At 47.7% G+C, this 15,563-nt stretch overlaps 2 protein-coding genes across 10 annotated transcripts in view; one reads left to right on the top strand and one right to left on the bottom strand.

The window, feature by feature from the left end:
• LOC134364527 (RNA-binding protein 12) overlaps positions 1 to 2,481 on the top strand; it is a 34,881-nt gene extending 32,400 nt beyond the window's left edge. For all 8 annotated transcript variants that reach the window (XM_063080430.1, XM_063080441.1, XM_063080433.1 and 5 more), the window contains 3 exons: positions 1,414 to 1,547; positions 1,707 to 1,943; positions 2,146 to 2,481. In XM_063080430.1, the coding sequence (XP_062936500.1) occupies positions 1,414 to 1,547; positions 1,707 to 1,943; positions 2,146 to 2,286 (512 nt within the window). In that variant the 3' untranslated portion in view covers positions 2,287 to 2,481. The remainder of the gene's footprint in view (positions 1 to 1,413; positions 1,548 to 1,706; positions 1,944 to 2,145) is intronic.
• Positions 2,482 to 5,640: 3,159 nt separating this feature from the next.
• Positions 5,641 to 10,012, bottom strand: SPAG4 (sperm associated antigen 4). Of its 2 annotated transcripts, none has more exons than XM_063113062.1 (12): positions 9,703 to 10,012; positions 9,107 to 9,211; positions 8,755 to 8,821; positions 8,506 to 8,567; positions 8,224 to 8,267; positions 7,910 to 7,935; positions 7,675 to 7,783; positions 7,361 to 7,436; positions 7,100 to 7,215; positions 6,586 to 6,753; positions 5,976 to 6,065; positions 5,641 to 5,861 (listed from the first exon to the last, which is right to left on the bottom strand). In XM_063113062.1, the coding sequence occupies exons 1-12, from the start codon at positions 10,010 to 10,012 to the stop codon at positions 5,703 to 5,705; spliced, it is 1,332 nt and encodes a 443-aa protein (XP_062969132.1). In that variant the 3' UTR covers positions 5,641 to 5,702. The 2 variants fall into 2 exon arrangements, with proteins under 2 accessions (XP_062969132.1, XP_062969139.1); XM_063113069.1 differs by having other exon boundaries at positions 5,647 to 5,861; positions 9,722 to 9,794.
• Positions 10,013 to 15,563: the final 5,551 nt, after the last annotated feature.

Raw genomic sequence — 15,563 nt, 5'->3', positions numbered from 1 at the left:
TAATTGGGCATCAGTGGAAGCCTTGGTGCCTCCCTGCAGGGTGCTTTTTGCTAGATTCCCCCAAGCCCTTTTGTCTAGGGCCAAATCTGTGGCTCACCAGTACCCCCAGGTGGGAAACAAGCTGAAGTGGAAAATTTGACCTGACTTGATCTGACCTGAGTTTTTAAATTCTCTTTTAACTTTGTATTTTGATATAAATTCAGACTTACAGAAAAATTGCAACAATAGTCATAAGGGTTCAGGTCATTGGAGCTCAGATTCCCCAGACATTAACATTCTACCTCATTTACTCTCTGTCTCCCTTTTTTTAATCTTATTTTTTTTCCCCTGAAATGTTTGAGAGTGTTGTAGTGAATAGCCCTGCCCCAGATTTTCCTCTGTGGCCCCACCGACTTTGTACCCATCATCTTCCACGTGGCTCATTACCCCTAAATACTTCAGTGTGTATTTCATAAAATCAAGGACAAATGCTCAAAATCAGGAAATGAACATCAATACAATACTACTTTCCAATCTATATTATTTATTCAGGTTTTGTCAGTTGTCTTAATGTATTTTACAGCAAAAGCAAATCTCAGGTCACACATTGTAATCCACTGTCATATCTTTTTATCTGGAAGAGTTCATGTCTTTTATGATATTGACATTTTTGAATAGTACAGGCCAGATTGTTTCTAGAATGTCCCTCCGTTTGGGTTTACCTGATATACTCTCATGATTAGATTCAGGTTATACATTTTTGGCAGGAATACCACTGAAGTGATGCTGTGTATTCTTCTCAGTGCATCATATCAGGAGGCACATGATGTTGATTTGTCCTATTACCACTGATGTAACTTTGATCACTTGCTTAAGGTAGGGTCTACCAGGTTTCTCCACTATGCAAGTACTGCTTTTCCCTTGGTAATTAATAAGTATCTTCTGGGAAGATACTTTAAAGCTATGTAAACATCCAGTTACTCATCAACTTTTACCTTCTAGTTTTAACATCCATGGATGATCATTGATGAATCAGTTATTCCTATGATGATTGTCAAATGATTTTATAATTCCTCCTACATTTATTGAGAGCTTTCCCTTCTCTCCCAGTAATTATTTAATATCTGTATAGACTCTTATTTTATTAAATGGATTAAAATTCATTTTTTTAAAGTAGGTTATTATCTGATGCTCAAACTGTCTTGGATTTGTCCAGGGGAATCTCCTTAATCTGGGTTTTAATTCAAACTGTGATTTAGGGCAAGTCCCTTCCTCTGTTTAACCCTTAGTTTTCTCATCTATAGGATAGAGTTAAGTACCCTGGATTACAGGGGTGATTAAATGTACTCACGTTCCCAAATCTCCCGGGCTGGTATTAGATGACTTCAGGACTGGCCCAGAATTTTACAGTGTTTTTTGCCTCCTTCCTGACAGGCATCCAGGGCATTGTGGATGCCTATCGCCAAGTCCTGCCCCAAGTTCGCCTCTATGGCCCCACCAACTTTGCACCCATCATCAACCACGTGGCCAGGTTTGCAGCCCAGGCTGCACATCAGGGGACTGCCTCGGTGAGGGTCAGGGGTGGCAGTGGCAATGGAGTGGTCAAGGGCACCCTTAAGGGTTGTGTAACAAAGGACTTCTTGTCAGTGTGAGAATGCGTGGCTGGGGTGTCTGGAGGCGTTTGGGAGGGAGGATCTGCCTCAGTACATGAATGGGCTTATCCCCAGCAATACTTCGTGCTGTTGCTGCTGACCGATGGTGCTGTGACAGATGTGGAGGCTACACGTGAGGCTGTGGTGCGTGCCTCGAACCTGCCCATGTCAGTGATCATTGTGGGTGTGGGCAGTGCTGACTTCGAGGCCATGGAGCAGCTGGATGCTGATGGTGGGCCCCTGCGTGCACGTTCTGGGCAGGCAGCTGCCCGTGACATAGTGCAATTTGTGCCCTACCGCCAATTCCAGAATGTGAGTTGGGGCAAGTTTGGGGGCAATCCAGATCTGGGAGTTACCCTTCCACCTCTCCCTGATGTGAGTGGGGTTGAGGCCCCTTCATCTAAGTCTTGGGCAGAGTTGGGTGTTGGGTTTTGTATCCTTTCTTGGGTATGAAATGTAGACCTTGGGCAGCTGTTCTGGGCCACCACTGACTTTGCCCTTCTTCTCCTGGCAGGCCCCTCGGGAGGCATTGGCACAGACTGTGCTTGCAGAAGTGCCTGCACAACTGGTCTCCTACTTCAAGGCCCAGAGTTTGGCCCCATTCAAGCCGCTTCCACCCCCAGCCAAGGGTCCTGCACAGGCCCCCCAGGCCTAGGTTCCCTTGGAGGGTAGGTGTGGCCAGTCCTCAGCCCTGTGTCCCCAACATCTGGCCCAACCCTGCACACTCTCCTCAGTTGCTAGCTAGCTCTTTATATTTGATACTTTTATATTTGCTTCTGCCGTTGCTGCTCTTGATCCCACCTGCTTGCCCCTCGTACCTCTCATTCAATAAAGACCAGTGAAGACCACTGCCTTGCCACCACTCTGTGTGTGTTTTTGGGTGGGAGGCTGCTATTGGCCATGTTTACTTTGCCTCTCTGACACTGTTTGTTGATGTTAGGGGTTGTTAAGTGAAGGATGTCTCTGGTGTAACACAGCACCACGCTATAACAAAAATTGGATATTCCTGACCAGATATCTGTTCATTCTAGAGATACTGACTCTCAGTATTTTTGAAAATACAAAGTTTGAACTTAGCCAAACACCCAGCATTCCTTCCCTCAGGTGAACTGGCAACAGGTGAAGTGCTAGACCATGTAAGAGGCCACAAAGGGCAAGGGAGGAATGAATTTTAAGGTAGAGCAAGGGCTATGTTAGACTTCCTGGAAGAGGAAGAGGTGGAGGTTCTGGTCCTAAAGATAGGCTACAAGACTGGATTTTTTTTCCCCCCGTCCCTGTCCCCCCTGGATTTTTTAAACAGCTAGTTTTTGGTTTTTTTTTTTAATTGTATACAAAATTGATTGATTGATTGATTGATTGATTGATTGGTGGCTGGCCCATACAGGGATCCTTGGTGTTATAACATGAAAAAATTTTAAATACAGAAAAAATAAATATCACCCAAACTCCCATGTCCTGATAAAATATATTTGGTGTGTATCTTTTAGTTCTTTGTGCATGTTTTTAATCTATACGTACTGTTTTAGCATGCTTTAAAATTTTTCTAATTTTAAAATGTGTGCTAGTTGGTATAAAATTATTTCAACTATAAATATTATACAAAATAGTGGAGCAGGTTAAGACCCCTGTTTTTAAAAAAAAAAAAAAAAATACAAAATACAAAATCTGACAAAGACTTCTTTTTCTAAATAGGATATTTATATATAGTATTTGCACCTTGTTTTTAATATATTTTGTATGTCTTACCCATCAGAACTTACTGCTTCACCTCATTCTTTTTAATGCCTACATATTATTCTCTTGTATAAGTGTACCAGTTTATTTAGCCAATACCTTATTTATGGATATTTGAGTCCCTTCCAGATTTGTTCAATTACAAACAATGCTATACTGAACATTCTTGTACATTTACCTTTGGGCACTTACAGGAATGTTTTTGAAGGATTTGTTCCTAGAAGTGGAAATGCTAAATCAAAGGGTATATTTAAATTTTTAATAGATATTGCAAATTGCACTCCATAACAAAAATTATGGTCAAATTCTTACTCCGTTTGTAATCTGACAGGTTACAAAAAGGAAAAAACTTCATTTTTAGTTTGAATGTATTTAAATATCAAGGCTAGGTATCATTTCATATGGTTATTTGTGAGTTAAATTTTTTCTCAATAGCCTGTTCTTCATAGGCTTTATGTGTATATGTTATAATTTATTCTTTATTCTTTTTAAGTTATTAACCCTTCATCTCTTATACATGTTGAAAATATTTCTTCCCAGGCTGTTTTTTTCATTTATTGCATCTTTTGGTATAATGAACTCTTTTTTTTTTGATGGTTAGCCAGTATAGGGATTGAACCTTAGACCTTGGTGTTATCAGCACCATGCTCTAACTAACTATAGAACTCTTTTAATATGGAAATTTAAAATTTTTGTGTATGCTGATCAGCTATCCATATATCAGGGCTGGCTGGTTAGCTCAGTTGGTTAGAGCATAGCCTTGTAACACCAAGGTCAAGGGTTTGGATCCCCTTATTGGTCAATCACCAAAAAAAAAAAAAAGAAAAAAGCTATCCATATATCATTAATTACTTTCCGTGACGTTAAACATCCCCTTATATTACCATTTCTATTGGCTGCATATATATATATATTCTTAAAGATGACTGGTAAGGGGATCTTAACCCTTGACTTGGTGTTGTCAGCACCACGCTCACCCAGTGAACTAACCGGCCATCCCTATATGGGATCCGAACCCGTGGCCTTGGTGTTATCAGCACCGCACTCTCCCGAGTGAGCCATAGGCTGGCCCTTATTTTGTAACATAATTTACCTACTTGGATACTATGTTTCCAGTTTTCTTTATAAACAACAGTATTATAAGTATCCTTGTAAGTAAGGTCTTTGAATACATTCTTAGAAATAAAATTGCTATAATTAAAAAGTATAGACAGTTTTAAGGCTTTGTTTTCCTATTTTGGAACTGCCCTCCAGAAAAGATATATTTTTTCTAACCTTAGGCTTTGAGAGCACTCAGTAGAATCTTTTTCCTTTGTCTTCAAATTACAAAAATAATACCCCCCAAATTTAAACAGGTGGATAAGTGCTCCACTCCCACACATACATATGTGTGTGTTAGACACTCCTAGTTCCACTTCCTAGAGATGTAACTCCACTGTTGATAGTCTGTATAATCTTCCAAAACATGAACGCACTGGGAAGGATCCTAACAGCCATGATGTTATTGCATGTTTCTTTGCTCATTCTGGTCCCCCTTTTCTACCCTTAGGTAGAACTCAATCCTTAATGCCTGTCTCCATCTTTTTTTCCTTCCAATTCTACTTTTGACTCAGAGTGAAGAATTCTTGAGTCTGTAAATGAATTGTCCCTATTCCCTGGAGCATCTTCTTTCCCTTGTCAGGCTCCTTGAGGGCAGGGACTGGTGAACTAGAGCACCTAAAATATGCTTAGTATGTCTAGCACTCAGGTCTCAGTAAAGACAATCTGAGTAGGGGTTACCAGGCCTGCATCAACTCTATGACTCAGAAACCTCCTAGAGGTTCTCAAGTCTCCTTAGTTTTTGAGTGTTTGCCCGAAGAAGGGTAGTTTCCCCTCTACCTGCACCTAGCAGAAGTTGGGGACTTTTCCAGACATTGGGGGTGCGAATTGAGAATAAAGCATAGCTTCAGGCTGCCTAGCAGCTTTGCAGTTAAAGAGGTTAGCCTCTGGAGGAAGGCAGGCCTGAGTCCCACTCTGGTGCTGCTCTTCACTAGCTGTGTGACCTTGAGCAAGTTTCCTGACCTAAGTCTTCCTCTCTGTGATTGTGAGGATTTAAGTTAGGTAATGTGTATAATGTCCACAGCACCATCTCTTGCACATGGTAAGCACTCCATAAACATGAACTGCTGCTATTATATTGATCTGGACTTCTCCAAGAAAAGAGGGTGTGTTGGGAGGTAGACCCCACTATACTTATATTGCCAAAGGCAGCCAGAACTCTCCCCAACAAAGAACCCCTTAGCACTGATCTAGCTTCCTTCAGCACAGAACTCAATTCTACTTCAACAATCAGCATGTTTAATGGGGCCCCCCAGTGGCCCCTGTGGCACTGTCCCCTGTCGTCTCTGAGGTTTGCACACCATGGGCACGGACACGATACAAGCACGTGAAACGGGGGTGGCCCCAGTTGCTTAGAATCTGGATCTTCACCTTGGGAAAGGCAGTTGGGGGGTCATTCTGGGGAGACAAATGGATCATGCTAAGACCTGTTCTCCCAAGGACTGCCCTCCTCCCCAATTGTCCCTCACTGCTCCACTCCCTTAGCACCTTCACCCCCAGAGACAGACACACCTGCAGGTGGAAAGTCTGAATCTCAGATTTCTCCACATCGAAGGTGAATTCCCCCAAGAAAACTTCAGTCTTGTCATCAACCTGGAGGCCCTGGTGGGTGAAGAATGAATGGAGGAACAGTGAGGAGTGGGTGGAGGGGAAGAAAAAAACTGCGTTGAGGATGTACTACTATGTGTTCAATAGCTACATGCGTACTCTCGTGTTTTTTTTTGATGGTAGGAGAGTGTAATGTGGAATGTGAGCCCTAAGAAACCAGGTTTTAAAATTTAGTCAGGCCAATTGAAAGTTGTTTGACCTTGGGCAAATAATTTTCCCTTACTGAGCATTGCTTTCCTCTGTAGACATGGAGATAATAATCGTGCTTCATGGGTTGTTATGTGGCTGCAATGAAAAATGCATGTACAGTGCATGCACAGAGTAAGCACTCAATAAGACGTAACTAATATTTGATTATGGTTATGATTATAACCTACAGCAGCCCTGAGAGTGAAGTGGTAGTATCTTCATTTTATAGAAAAGGAGCGAAGACTCAAGTACTGGCACCAGTTCTCATGACTGCCCTCTGCTTTCAAGGCAAAATCCCCCACATTCTGTCCTCGGCCCCACTCACAAAGACTGCGAAGTCGCGGGGGGCGCTGTTGGCTCCTCCGGTATGCGCCACGCTGGGTGGCGGATGCTGCAGGGTGATGTCACTCAGCAGCACACGACGCGGTAGCCGGATCACAACCTGGCCCTGGTCGCCCTCAAAAGCCCAGCAATTCCCAGGGAACACGTCTGGCTGCAGGCAGGCGGATAGACCATCAGAACCAGCCGACAGAGCAACTGCTACCCCTCCCCAGCTGGGTCCCGGCTCACGCAGGCTCCGCCCTCAGCCCCTCCCAGAGCTCTACCTCCAGCCCGGGTCCCTGCCCACTCAGATCCGCCCAGGGACCAGTCCCCTGCTACTGCACTCTCCTTTTATAACCGCATCCTCGGCCTCGCCCAGAGCCTCACCCTGGCTAAGCCAGGCCCCGCCCAGCGCAACACCCTCAGCTCAGCCAGGTCGCGCTTCCAGGGAGCTGTTCTGGTCCTTCTCCCAGCGTCCCGCCCCCGGTCTCATCCTGGGATGCTATTTCCAGTCCCACCTCCAGGATAACGGTGGGCGGCCGCGCGTAATTCCAGAAGGCGAAGCGATTCCAGAAGTAGGCAGTGTTCGTGTCCTCGTAGTCGTGGGATGTCTTCTCTAGGTCGATGGAGGCTCCTGGAGCGGGAAAAGTAACCCTCAGGAGCTCCCAGGCCTTACCAACAGTTGCGGGAGGGTCTCTCTCAGGCTCTGTCTTTGTCCGGTCAGGTGCATAGGTCCGTCTATGTCAATGGCTCGATCTCCCAGTGTTTCTGGATCTTACCCACAGAGCTCAGCGCATAGTCGGGTTTCCGCACAAAGTCCTCATTCAGCCTCTGGAACACGAGCTTAGCCACTCTCTGAAAAGAGGCGGGGCGGGGCTGGCGGGCTGGCTGTACAGGTGGGCAGAGTTCTCTGGGAACTAGGTGCTCTGGGGTGGACTTTGAGGGTCCCGGGAGAAATCCCGCAGGGCCCTGGGGTTGGAGCTTAAGTCCTAGGACCCAGGGAGCCAGGATCCGCCGCCAGGGGTTTCCGAGGTGGTCGGGACTGCGCAGTGTACGGAGCCACGGGGCTGGGCTGGGGCTGGCCCGGGCTCACCTCGCTGTTGGCTGCGCGAACGCTGGACACCTCCTTGTGGAGTTTATCCAGCTCGGCCTGGAGCTGCTGCAGCTGCTGCCCCTGGGAGCGCACGCGCTCGTGGTACTCACTGGAGGTGGGAGGTAGGCCCGGTGCGGTTGGCTCCCTGTTGCTCTGGACACCTCCCTTAAGGCCCCCCACGTCCCCAAGGTGCACCTTTGAGCCCTAATTTCCCACCCCAGGTGCCCACTTTCACCTTAGAGTCAGCATCTCCTTAGGTTCCTATTGGACCGAGGAAGGGAAGGAGGGACAAAATAGCGCGCGCTCAGCTCTCCGCGCCACTTTCTCCCACTTCAGCCTGGGAACAGCCAGACTGGAAGTGCCTCCTTTTCGAGGACTGTGCCCCCTACCCCCCGACTCTGACTTTCCAGGACCATAGCCTCTCAGAGACCCTCAAGCATATCTGGCACTGCTTCCTTCCCAGCAGCCTAGGGGACCCCCTCCGCCCCACAATCTCCAGGGTCACAACCTGCCACCCATCCACCCCAGGACACGGTCTCTCCAACTTACATTCTCCAAAGGAGGGACCAGGTACAGGAGTCCCAACCAGAGTGCTGGAGAAAGAGGGGGTCTTCAGGGGAAGGGAAAGGAAGGGCTGGGGATCCCTTAGCATAAGGGGACAGTGAGGAGAGAAGAGGCTTGAGGGGATTGAGTCTGGGGAGGGTGGTGGGAGTCTGAGGGGGAGTTAGAAGGCTCTGATGGGACCGAGTGGGCTGAGGAAAGGAGAAAATGTGCTGGATTTGGCTCCACAGCACCCAGCGCTGAGGGCCCAGGGAATTCACCGCCCCTCACCTGCCAGAAAGAGGCTCAGCAGCGACACAGCCGTGAGCAGGAAGCGGATGGAACAGACCTCCCTGAGGAACCAGAGGGAGGCTGAGGCCCCAACACCCTAGTCAACCCCCCAGCCCCGCAGGGTCCCAGACCCAGCTAGTGCGAATACGACTCAGATCTTAATCGGCTCAAGCCTCAGCTGGATCCTGGCCCTGCTCCCCACACCCTCCAAAGGGCAGCCACTGGGGCGCTTCGGTCCCTCCCTCTGACCTGTACGCACTGACCAGCACGTCTCCTGCCAGTGATATCAACACGCTCAGCACCTGGAAGAGTATGCCTGAGGAGAGGAGAGGGGGCTCAGAGCGGGGGAGAGCAGGACGTGGTGTTCCGGGTGCAGGAGGGGTTCCGGAAGGGGGCCAGGGAAGAGCCTGGGGCTCAGGAAGAGGGGTGAGCTAGGAGAATTAGATGCAGGCTAGGAGAATGGGTTGAGGCTCAGAGTGGGGCTGAAGACTCAGACATGGGCCGGGGGCTCAGAACAGAGGACGGGGTCTCAGAAATGAGAACCGGAGTTCGGGGAGGCGAGCCGAGGGCCAGAGGGGATCGGGGCTGGAGTGATCCGTACTCAGGAAGCTCTTGGACACCCGCGGGGGAGGCATTTCCTGCCTCAGATCCAGGGTCGAGAAGAGGTCGAGCTGCTCCTCAGGGACTACGGGAGACCCAGCCGGTTCTGCGGGAGCCCAAAGGCTCCATTGGGGCCTTGCGCACCACAGGCCCACTCTTCCCCCGGGACTCGGCCGCGGGATCTCCCGCCCGGAAGCCGGAGAGCTGGGCAGCATCTCAAAGGCTTTGGTGCAGCCGAAACCCGATTCCAAGTCTCTCTCCGCACTTTTAGGCCCTCCCCTCAGGGAGGATCAGTCAAGGGTAGGTCCCACCCCCAAACGGATGCCCCGCCCCCAGCCTGAGGGCTCGGCAGCCGCTCACGCTAACACTGAGGCCGCGCCTCCTCAGTAGTGCCCAATCACAGGACTTTCTCCGTCCCAGTGCCGCCCATCACACCGAGGCCCCGCCCCCTGCGGGATCTCATTTAGCACTTCCCCTTTACTCTATAGGTCCCTCCCCTTAGGCGCTGCCTGGAAATAATTTTATCCCCGTTACACGCCAGGCCCCACCCCTTAGGTCCTGCCCCCCCAACTCTCCCGGGGCCGACCCCGCCCGCACCCGAAGCCCCGCCCCTCACGGTTGCCGCGCCACAGGCGGTCTGCCCCTTGTGGCTCCGAGGCGCCGGCTTCTGCCGAGAGCTTCCTGCCCATGTGGTTCCTCCGGGCACTCCTGCGTTCAAGGCGGGCTCACCGCAGCTCGAGCCCTGGGCTCTTCTGCCCTCAGGCTCCCCGGGCCCCGGCCCAGCTGACCGGTGCCCCATGGTGTCCTCCGAGGTGACGCTCACTGAGCTGTTGCTGTTGTCGCTGTAGAAACTGGGCGTGTGCTTGAGCGGGGCCGTGGCCGAGCCCGAGCGGGGGCTCCGCCGCATCCTGACCCGGGGCCGCCCCCTCACGGACGCCGAAGTCGCCGCCGCAGCCGGCAAGGCCCTCGGCCCTCTCTCAGACGCTGAGCACCACCGGAACCTCTAGGACCCTGCTTACAGCCGGCGAGCCCCAGCGCCGGGTCCAGCCCTCTCGCCTGTATCTGTGCCTGGCTGCTGACGTCATAGAGGAGCCCACGGTCTCTGCGGACGTCCTGTCTGCACGTCACAGAGCTGGCCGTGACGTCACTAGGAGTCACAGCAGTCTCTTCTTTCTCACATTTTTTTTTATTGAATCATAATTGATTATACATATTTTGGGGGTTCAATGTTGACATACGTTGATCAAATCAATATTACTAGCATATATATTGTTAGAAATCATAATTATTCTCTATGCCCCTTGTCCAATCTCTCCCTATCCCCCTCTTCCTCCCCCCTCCCACCACGCATAACCCCAGATTTCTTCTCTCCCTCTGAAAGAGTAATGGTTACTCTGTTCATTTGTTGCCTAGATGATCTGTCCAATGCTGAAAGTTATGTTTAGGTCCCCCAATATTATCATAGAGCAGCTGCTTTTTCTGTCCCTCTGGAATGGGCTTTGTGGAGAGAGACAGACTCTACTTTTCTTTGGTCTCTGCTGGTGACTCTCCTTGTGTCAATGCACTCCAGTAGTTGGTGGACCATCTGCATGGTGGTTGTGACGTCTAGCCAGTTTCACGGCAGCCGTGGTTACAGTGGTGACTGTGGTGGACTACCCACATGGAGGTGATGTTTTTGGCATGCTCTTTGCCGCTGGTGGTGTGCCTGGTTGCAGGGGGGGTCCGGTCCTTGGCTCTATGCCCTGGGTCCCCAGGCAGGCACCAAGGAGCTGGTGGTTCTTTCTGACATTTGAAGCAAGCATTGACATCATAGCACTTCCCAGAACATCCTGTCCAAAATTGCATTCAGGGTAAAACAATTTCTATCCTCCCCTGCTTTGTTTTTCTCCTCAGCACGTGTCACTAACATGCTATATATTTTATTTATTTATTTCATCATTGCCTGTCATGCCCACTAGAATGTAAACTTTATGAGAGCCTGGATTTTTGTTTTGTTCACAACTGAATCCTCCAGCACCTAGACAGACTTAACATATAGTTGGTGCTCAAATATTTGTGAATGAATGAATGCTAAGAAGGAGCAGGGAATCACCCGGGGCACTTCTAAATAAGCATTTAGTCCCTTTTGCTCTGCAAGCCTTTCAGCCCTCTCCTCTCATACTAGTCATCAAGCCAGAGAATGCTAACCTCAAGATCTGTGGATCCCTCTCCCAGACCTATGTTTACCAGGGGTCTGTAGGGTGAGAATTTAGTACCCACCAATCACCATACCCACACTCCCACCACACACCTGAGCCATGGAGAATGGTGTTGTTTTGCCTCCCACAGATTTGTCACCTCTCTTCCCCCGGGTGACAGAGCCACAAAAAGGATTACTCAAAGCCCATTTCTTCCGAGCAGTGAGAGACCCTGAAGGGGTTAATTTCCCAGAACCCTCAAGAGAGAGGCATTCCTTCTTTTTGGAAATTAACCACGAACTGAGGTTCTCACCCCGCATTTATCTCCAGACCAGGAAGTTACAGGAAAAGAACATAGGTGGGGTTATGACCAATTATAGTTTAACAGTAAAGGCTGATAACATCAGTGAAATAACAAGGTGACATTCCATAATGCAATTTGCAAAAGGTTGAGTAGATCACCAACAAAAGCTTGATCTTAGCAAACACTATTTTTCCCTACAGCAATTTCCCCAGCATTTTATATATCAATAAAGTAACTTGTCTGTCCTTGAGCCAGCAACTTTGCTGTGTTACAAAGACTTTAGCCTGAGGAAAGTTTCCTGTCTTTTGCAAGGTTAACATTTCTACATGTACTTTTAAGAAGTTAGGCTAAACCTGAAACTGCAGGGCTTTGGAGGCCCCGTGAAATACATTTGCTTTATAAATATTGGTGTATTCCACAGAATGGAATGAAAAACCACAGACAGTCACAGCCAGGAGATAAGAGGTTCCCAAACTGTTGCTGTGCATCAAAATACCAATGCAGTTTATAGAAATTCAGGTTTCCAGGCACATCTCAAGATTCTACTTCAACATTCCTGGAGTAGGCCCAGTAACGTGCATTTTTAATAACCACATGCATGATCCTGATTAAGGGCCACACTTTGAAAAGAGAAACCACCAGGGCCGACCCCGTGGCGCACTCGGGAGAGTGCGGCACTGGGAGCCCGGCAACGCTCCCGCCGCGGGGTTCGGATCCTGTATGGGAATGGCCGGTGCACTCACTGGCTGAGTGCCGGTCACGAAAAAGACAAAAAAAAAAAAAAAAAGAAAGAAAGAAAAAGAAACCACCAGACACAGATTTAATTTGATTTCATATTTTAAGATTATAAGTGTGTATTTTGCTTAGTTTAAGAGTTAGCCTGTAGCCACTATGACAATAAACACATTGGTCTCAATAGAAAGGGTGGGAGCTTACTGTGGAGGATACTGACTAAGAAATTATTAATGAGATAGAAATAAAACACATGTATTTTGCAGGACCAAAGTCCTTAGTGTAGAAGGCCAAAGCCTGTAGTTTAGAGGACCAAAGTCCTGTAGTTTAGGAGGCCAGAGCCTCTAGTTTAGAGGGCCAAAGCCCAACCCTTTAAGAAAACAGGTAGAAATGCTAAGATTGAAAAAGACCAGAAAACTTTCACAGGACTAAAGCCTTTGATGTAGACAAGAGAATTGAAGCCCAGCAAAAAGTGATTGCTCTGGAGGCAGTTGCCATTAGTTCAGCTAAACCTAAATGATGGGAGAGTATGTGAGCTAAAATCTTCAAGGATGTTCTGCTAGTTAGTGCTTGGGGGACATTCCACATCTTGCCCTAAGCTGTTTCTTTGAGTTTCTTGCAGAGTTAAATGCTTTGGTGATTATCTCATTGATTCTTTTTGTACATCACATAGCTTAGTTTTATGACTCTTTTTGATGGGTAAATTGCTTGAGCTATTTTAAGTTATATCTGCCTTAATGAAGATTGTCACATAGCCAGTTTATGTTTTCACTATGATTGATTAACCATCTGTTTTTCTTCTGTAACTTTCTTGTCTTTACAATAAAAACTGAAGGCAAAACCGATTAGGGGCTATGCCTGGGCTCCCCTCTCTTGAAGGAGTTTTCCCTTAGTGCAGTGCCTTTGGGCTTCTCATTGCTTTGAGTAATATATGGGCTCTGAGTAATCTTTTCCATCTCCATCACTCTGTGAGAGGTGACAGCTTATGACAGGGAAAAGTGTATGAGAAATTGCTTAAAGAATGTCCTGCTTGTCTTAAAGGAAAATTTAGCCAGTTAAACATAAAATAATAATAATAATTAGTAGTGATTTAGGGTCACAAGATGTTTGTTCTTTGAAAAATGATTTGTGATAACATCTCTGACACCAATCCTAAGTTTGTTTTGCAGGTGAAGCAAGACCACTAAAGACCACAGACCTGCTGAAACACGTACTTCCCAGATCTGATGAAGCCAAGAAAAATGTCACTCAAGATGCCAGAAATAATTGTGCTGACTTCACTGTGAGCCAATCGGATCCCCACACAACTCCCAACACGCCTGCTCATGATTTTTGTTCTATAAATGCTTGTGATTTTAAGCCATTGGGGAGTTCGGGTTTTGAAAGCATTAGCTTCCCATTTTCTTTGGTACCTTTCAAGTAAAGCCTGTGTTATAACACCAAGGACAGAGGTTTGGATCTCCTTACCGGCCAGCGGCCAAAAAAAAAAAAAAAAAAAAGACTGCAAATCCTGGTGTGAGACTTAATTGGTACAGTTGTGCACCAGGCAAGCAGACCCTTCTACGTTAACAAAAGCAATGCAGTGCATCCTGCACAAGTTACACAGCTAGGCAAACAGGTCCAGAGAAGGAAAAGGACTTCCCAGAGACCACGAAAAATGTGACAGATTTAGAATTCCAAAATCCTGATCTCCAGCCCAGCACTCTTCTCACCATATCACACTTTCCTTAGAATGTTAGGAAGTGGAAATGGCAGTTCTCAGAGGGGTTGAGGCACAGAAACAACCTGTTAAGCTGTGTTCCTGCGCAGAGGAGGAGGAGGGAGAGGAAGGCTAAAGCACTGCAAACTAAGAATGCTGGTCTGTCCCCCTAACCCCCTGCTCCTGCCCTTTTTTCTGTTTGTGAACTCCTTTGGGTCCCAGCGTTCCCATCTATCAGAAGGAGGAGGTGAAGCTCTCCCCCAACGCCTGAGAGTCTTGAGGTTTAACCTGGACATTGCTTAGAAATGGAACCCATCCCTCTTGTCTGGTGTTTTATAGACCCCCAAACTCATTTGAATACCTAACAGCTGAGAAATAGGCAGAAGAGGACTTTCCAACCTCAGCATGGAGATGGAAAAGCTGAAGCACTAGGAGGGACCATGTCTGGATCAAGGCCACACAGCAAGACCCAGCTCCTCTGTCTAATCTTATCTGCTGCTGCTGCCTGGTACCTTCCTTGTATTCAGGCCAAACTGAACAAATCACGTGTCCCAGAACATGCCCTGCATTCCTTCCCACTGCCTGAATGTCTGTCTCAGGTCTCAACTCCTGTCCTCTAATCCCATTTTAAACACTCCCTCCTCTGAGCTCCCCAGCCCTGACCATTTCCTGCTCTGATGGTGGTTGCAGTCTTTCTAGGCTGTGTTAGGTATTGGAGTCTGTGAAGCTACTGGAAGACAGAACACGTATGATTCGCCTCTCTGTTGCTGTGCCCCCTGCCCCCAGACCACGTACCTGTACTCTTGGGGAAGGAATAGCACAAGTCTTGCACATAGAAGGTGTCATTAAATAGAATAATTAAGTGGATGGCTGTGAAATGCACTCAGCACACAGTTAATTTCAACTATCATGGGTTCAGACTTCAAGATACATTCATTATTTCACTCAGGAAAGGTATTGCACATCTGTTTAAGGGTTATTACCTAACCTAGGAGTTTTATGTCCAGAAAAGTGTACACATGATATTTTATAGAAAATTTCAAAGGTTTGCAAACTCCACAGAGCCATTCTACGGTCCCATTAGGGTCCTAGGACCCCAAGATAAGAACTTCTGGCTTCTGTCTTGAACATCTACTATGTGCAAGCAAGGGACACGTATTCAATCACTCATTAATTCAAGAAATGTGTTGAATGCCTATAGCACTAATGCTGGGGCCTAGGGGATTCATTTATTAATACATCTATTTATTTAGCCAGTGTTTTAGGGTCTACCATATGCCACACCCTGAGCTGGGCACGAGGACAGAAAGATGAACAAAAAAGAACATGAAATTCATGCCCTTGAGGCCTCAGAGGCTAGCAGGGACCAGAATGGGCAGATTGGGTCCTGTCCTCTTCCACTTTGCATCCATCCACCCTATCCAAGCTCCCACCCCTCAAGGATACAGGATGAGGCTAAAGCAGTCCTGCCAGCTTGCAGCTGGTGCGGGCAGGGGAGACTGAGCTGAGCAAAGGGACCTTATCCCCATCTTTCAGTCATCTCCTC

This window comes from Cynocephalus volans, chromosome 1 (assembly GCF_027409185.1).
Source record: "Cynocephalus volans isolate mCynVol1 chromosome 1, mCynVol1.pri, whole genome shotgun sequence".
Taxonomy (NCBI): domain Eukaryota; kingdom Metazoa; phylum Chordata; class Mammalia; order Dermoptera; family Cynocephalidae; genus Cynocephalus; species Cynocephalus volans.
The sequence above is the reverse complement of the archived record's forward strand: the minus strand, read 5'-3'. Positions and strand labels throughout refer to the sequence as shown.

Bases quoted from the DNA above. Each gene is read 5' to 3' on its own strand.
- SPAG4 (XM_063113062.1), bottom strand. From the start codon at position 10,012: ATGCGGCGGAGCCCCCGCTCGGGCTCGGCCACGGCCCCGCTCAAGCAC. The intron at 9,212-9,702 runs GTGCGGGCGGGG...GGGCTCCCGCAG, and splicing joins CGTGAGGGGCGGGGCTTCGG to AACCGGCTGGGTCTCCCGTA. The intron at 7,936-8,223 runs GTAAGTTGGAGA...TCGGTCCAATAG, and splicing joins TGGTCCCTCCTTTGGAGAAT to GAACCTAAGGAGATGCTGAC.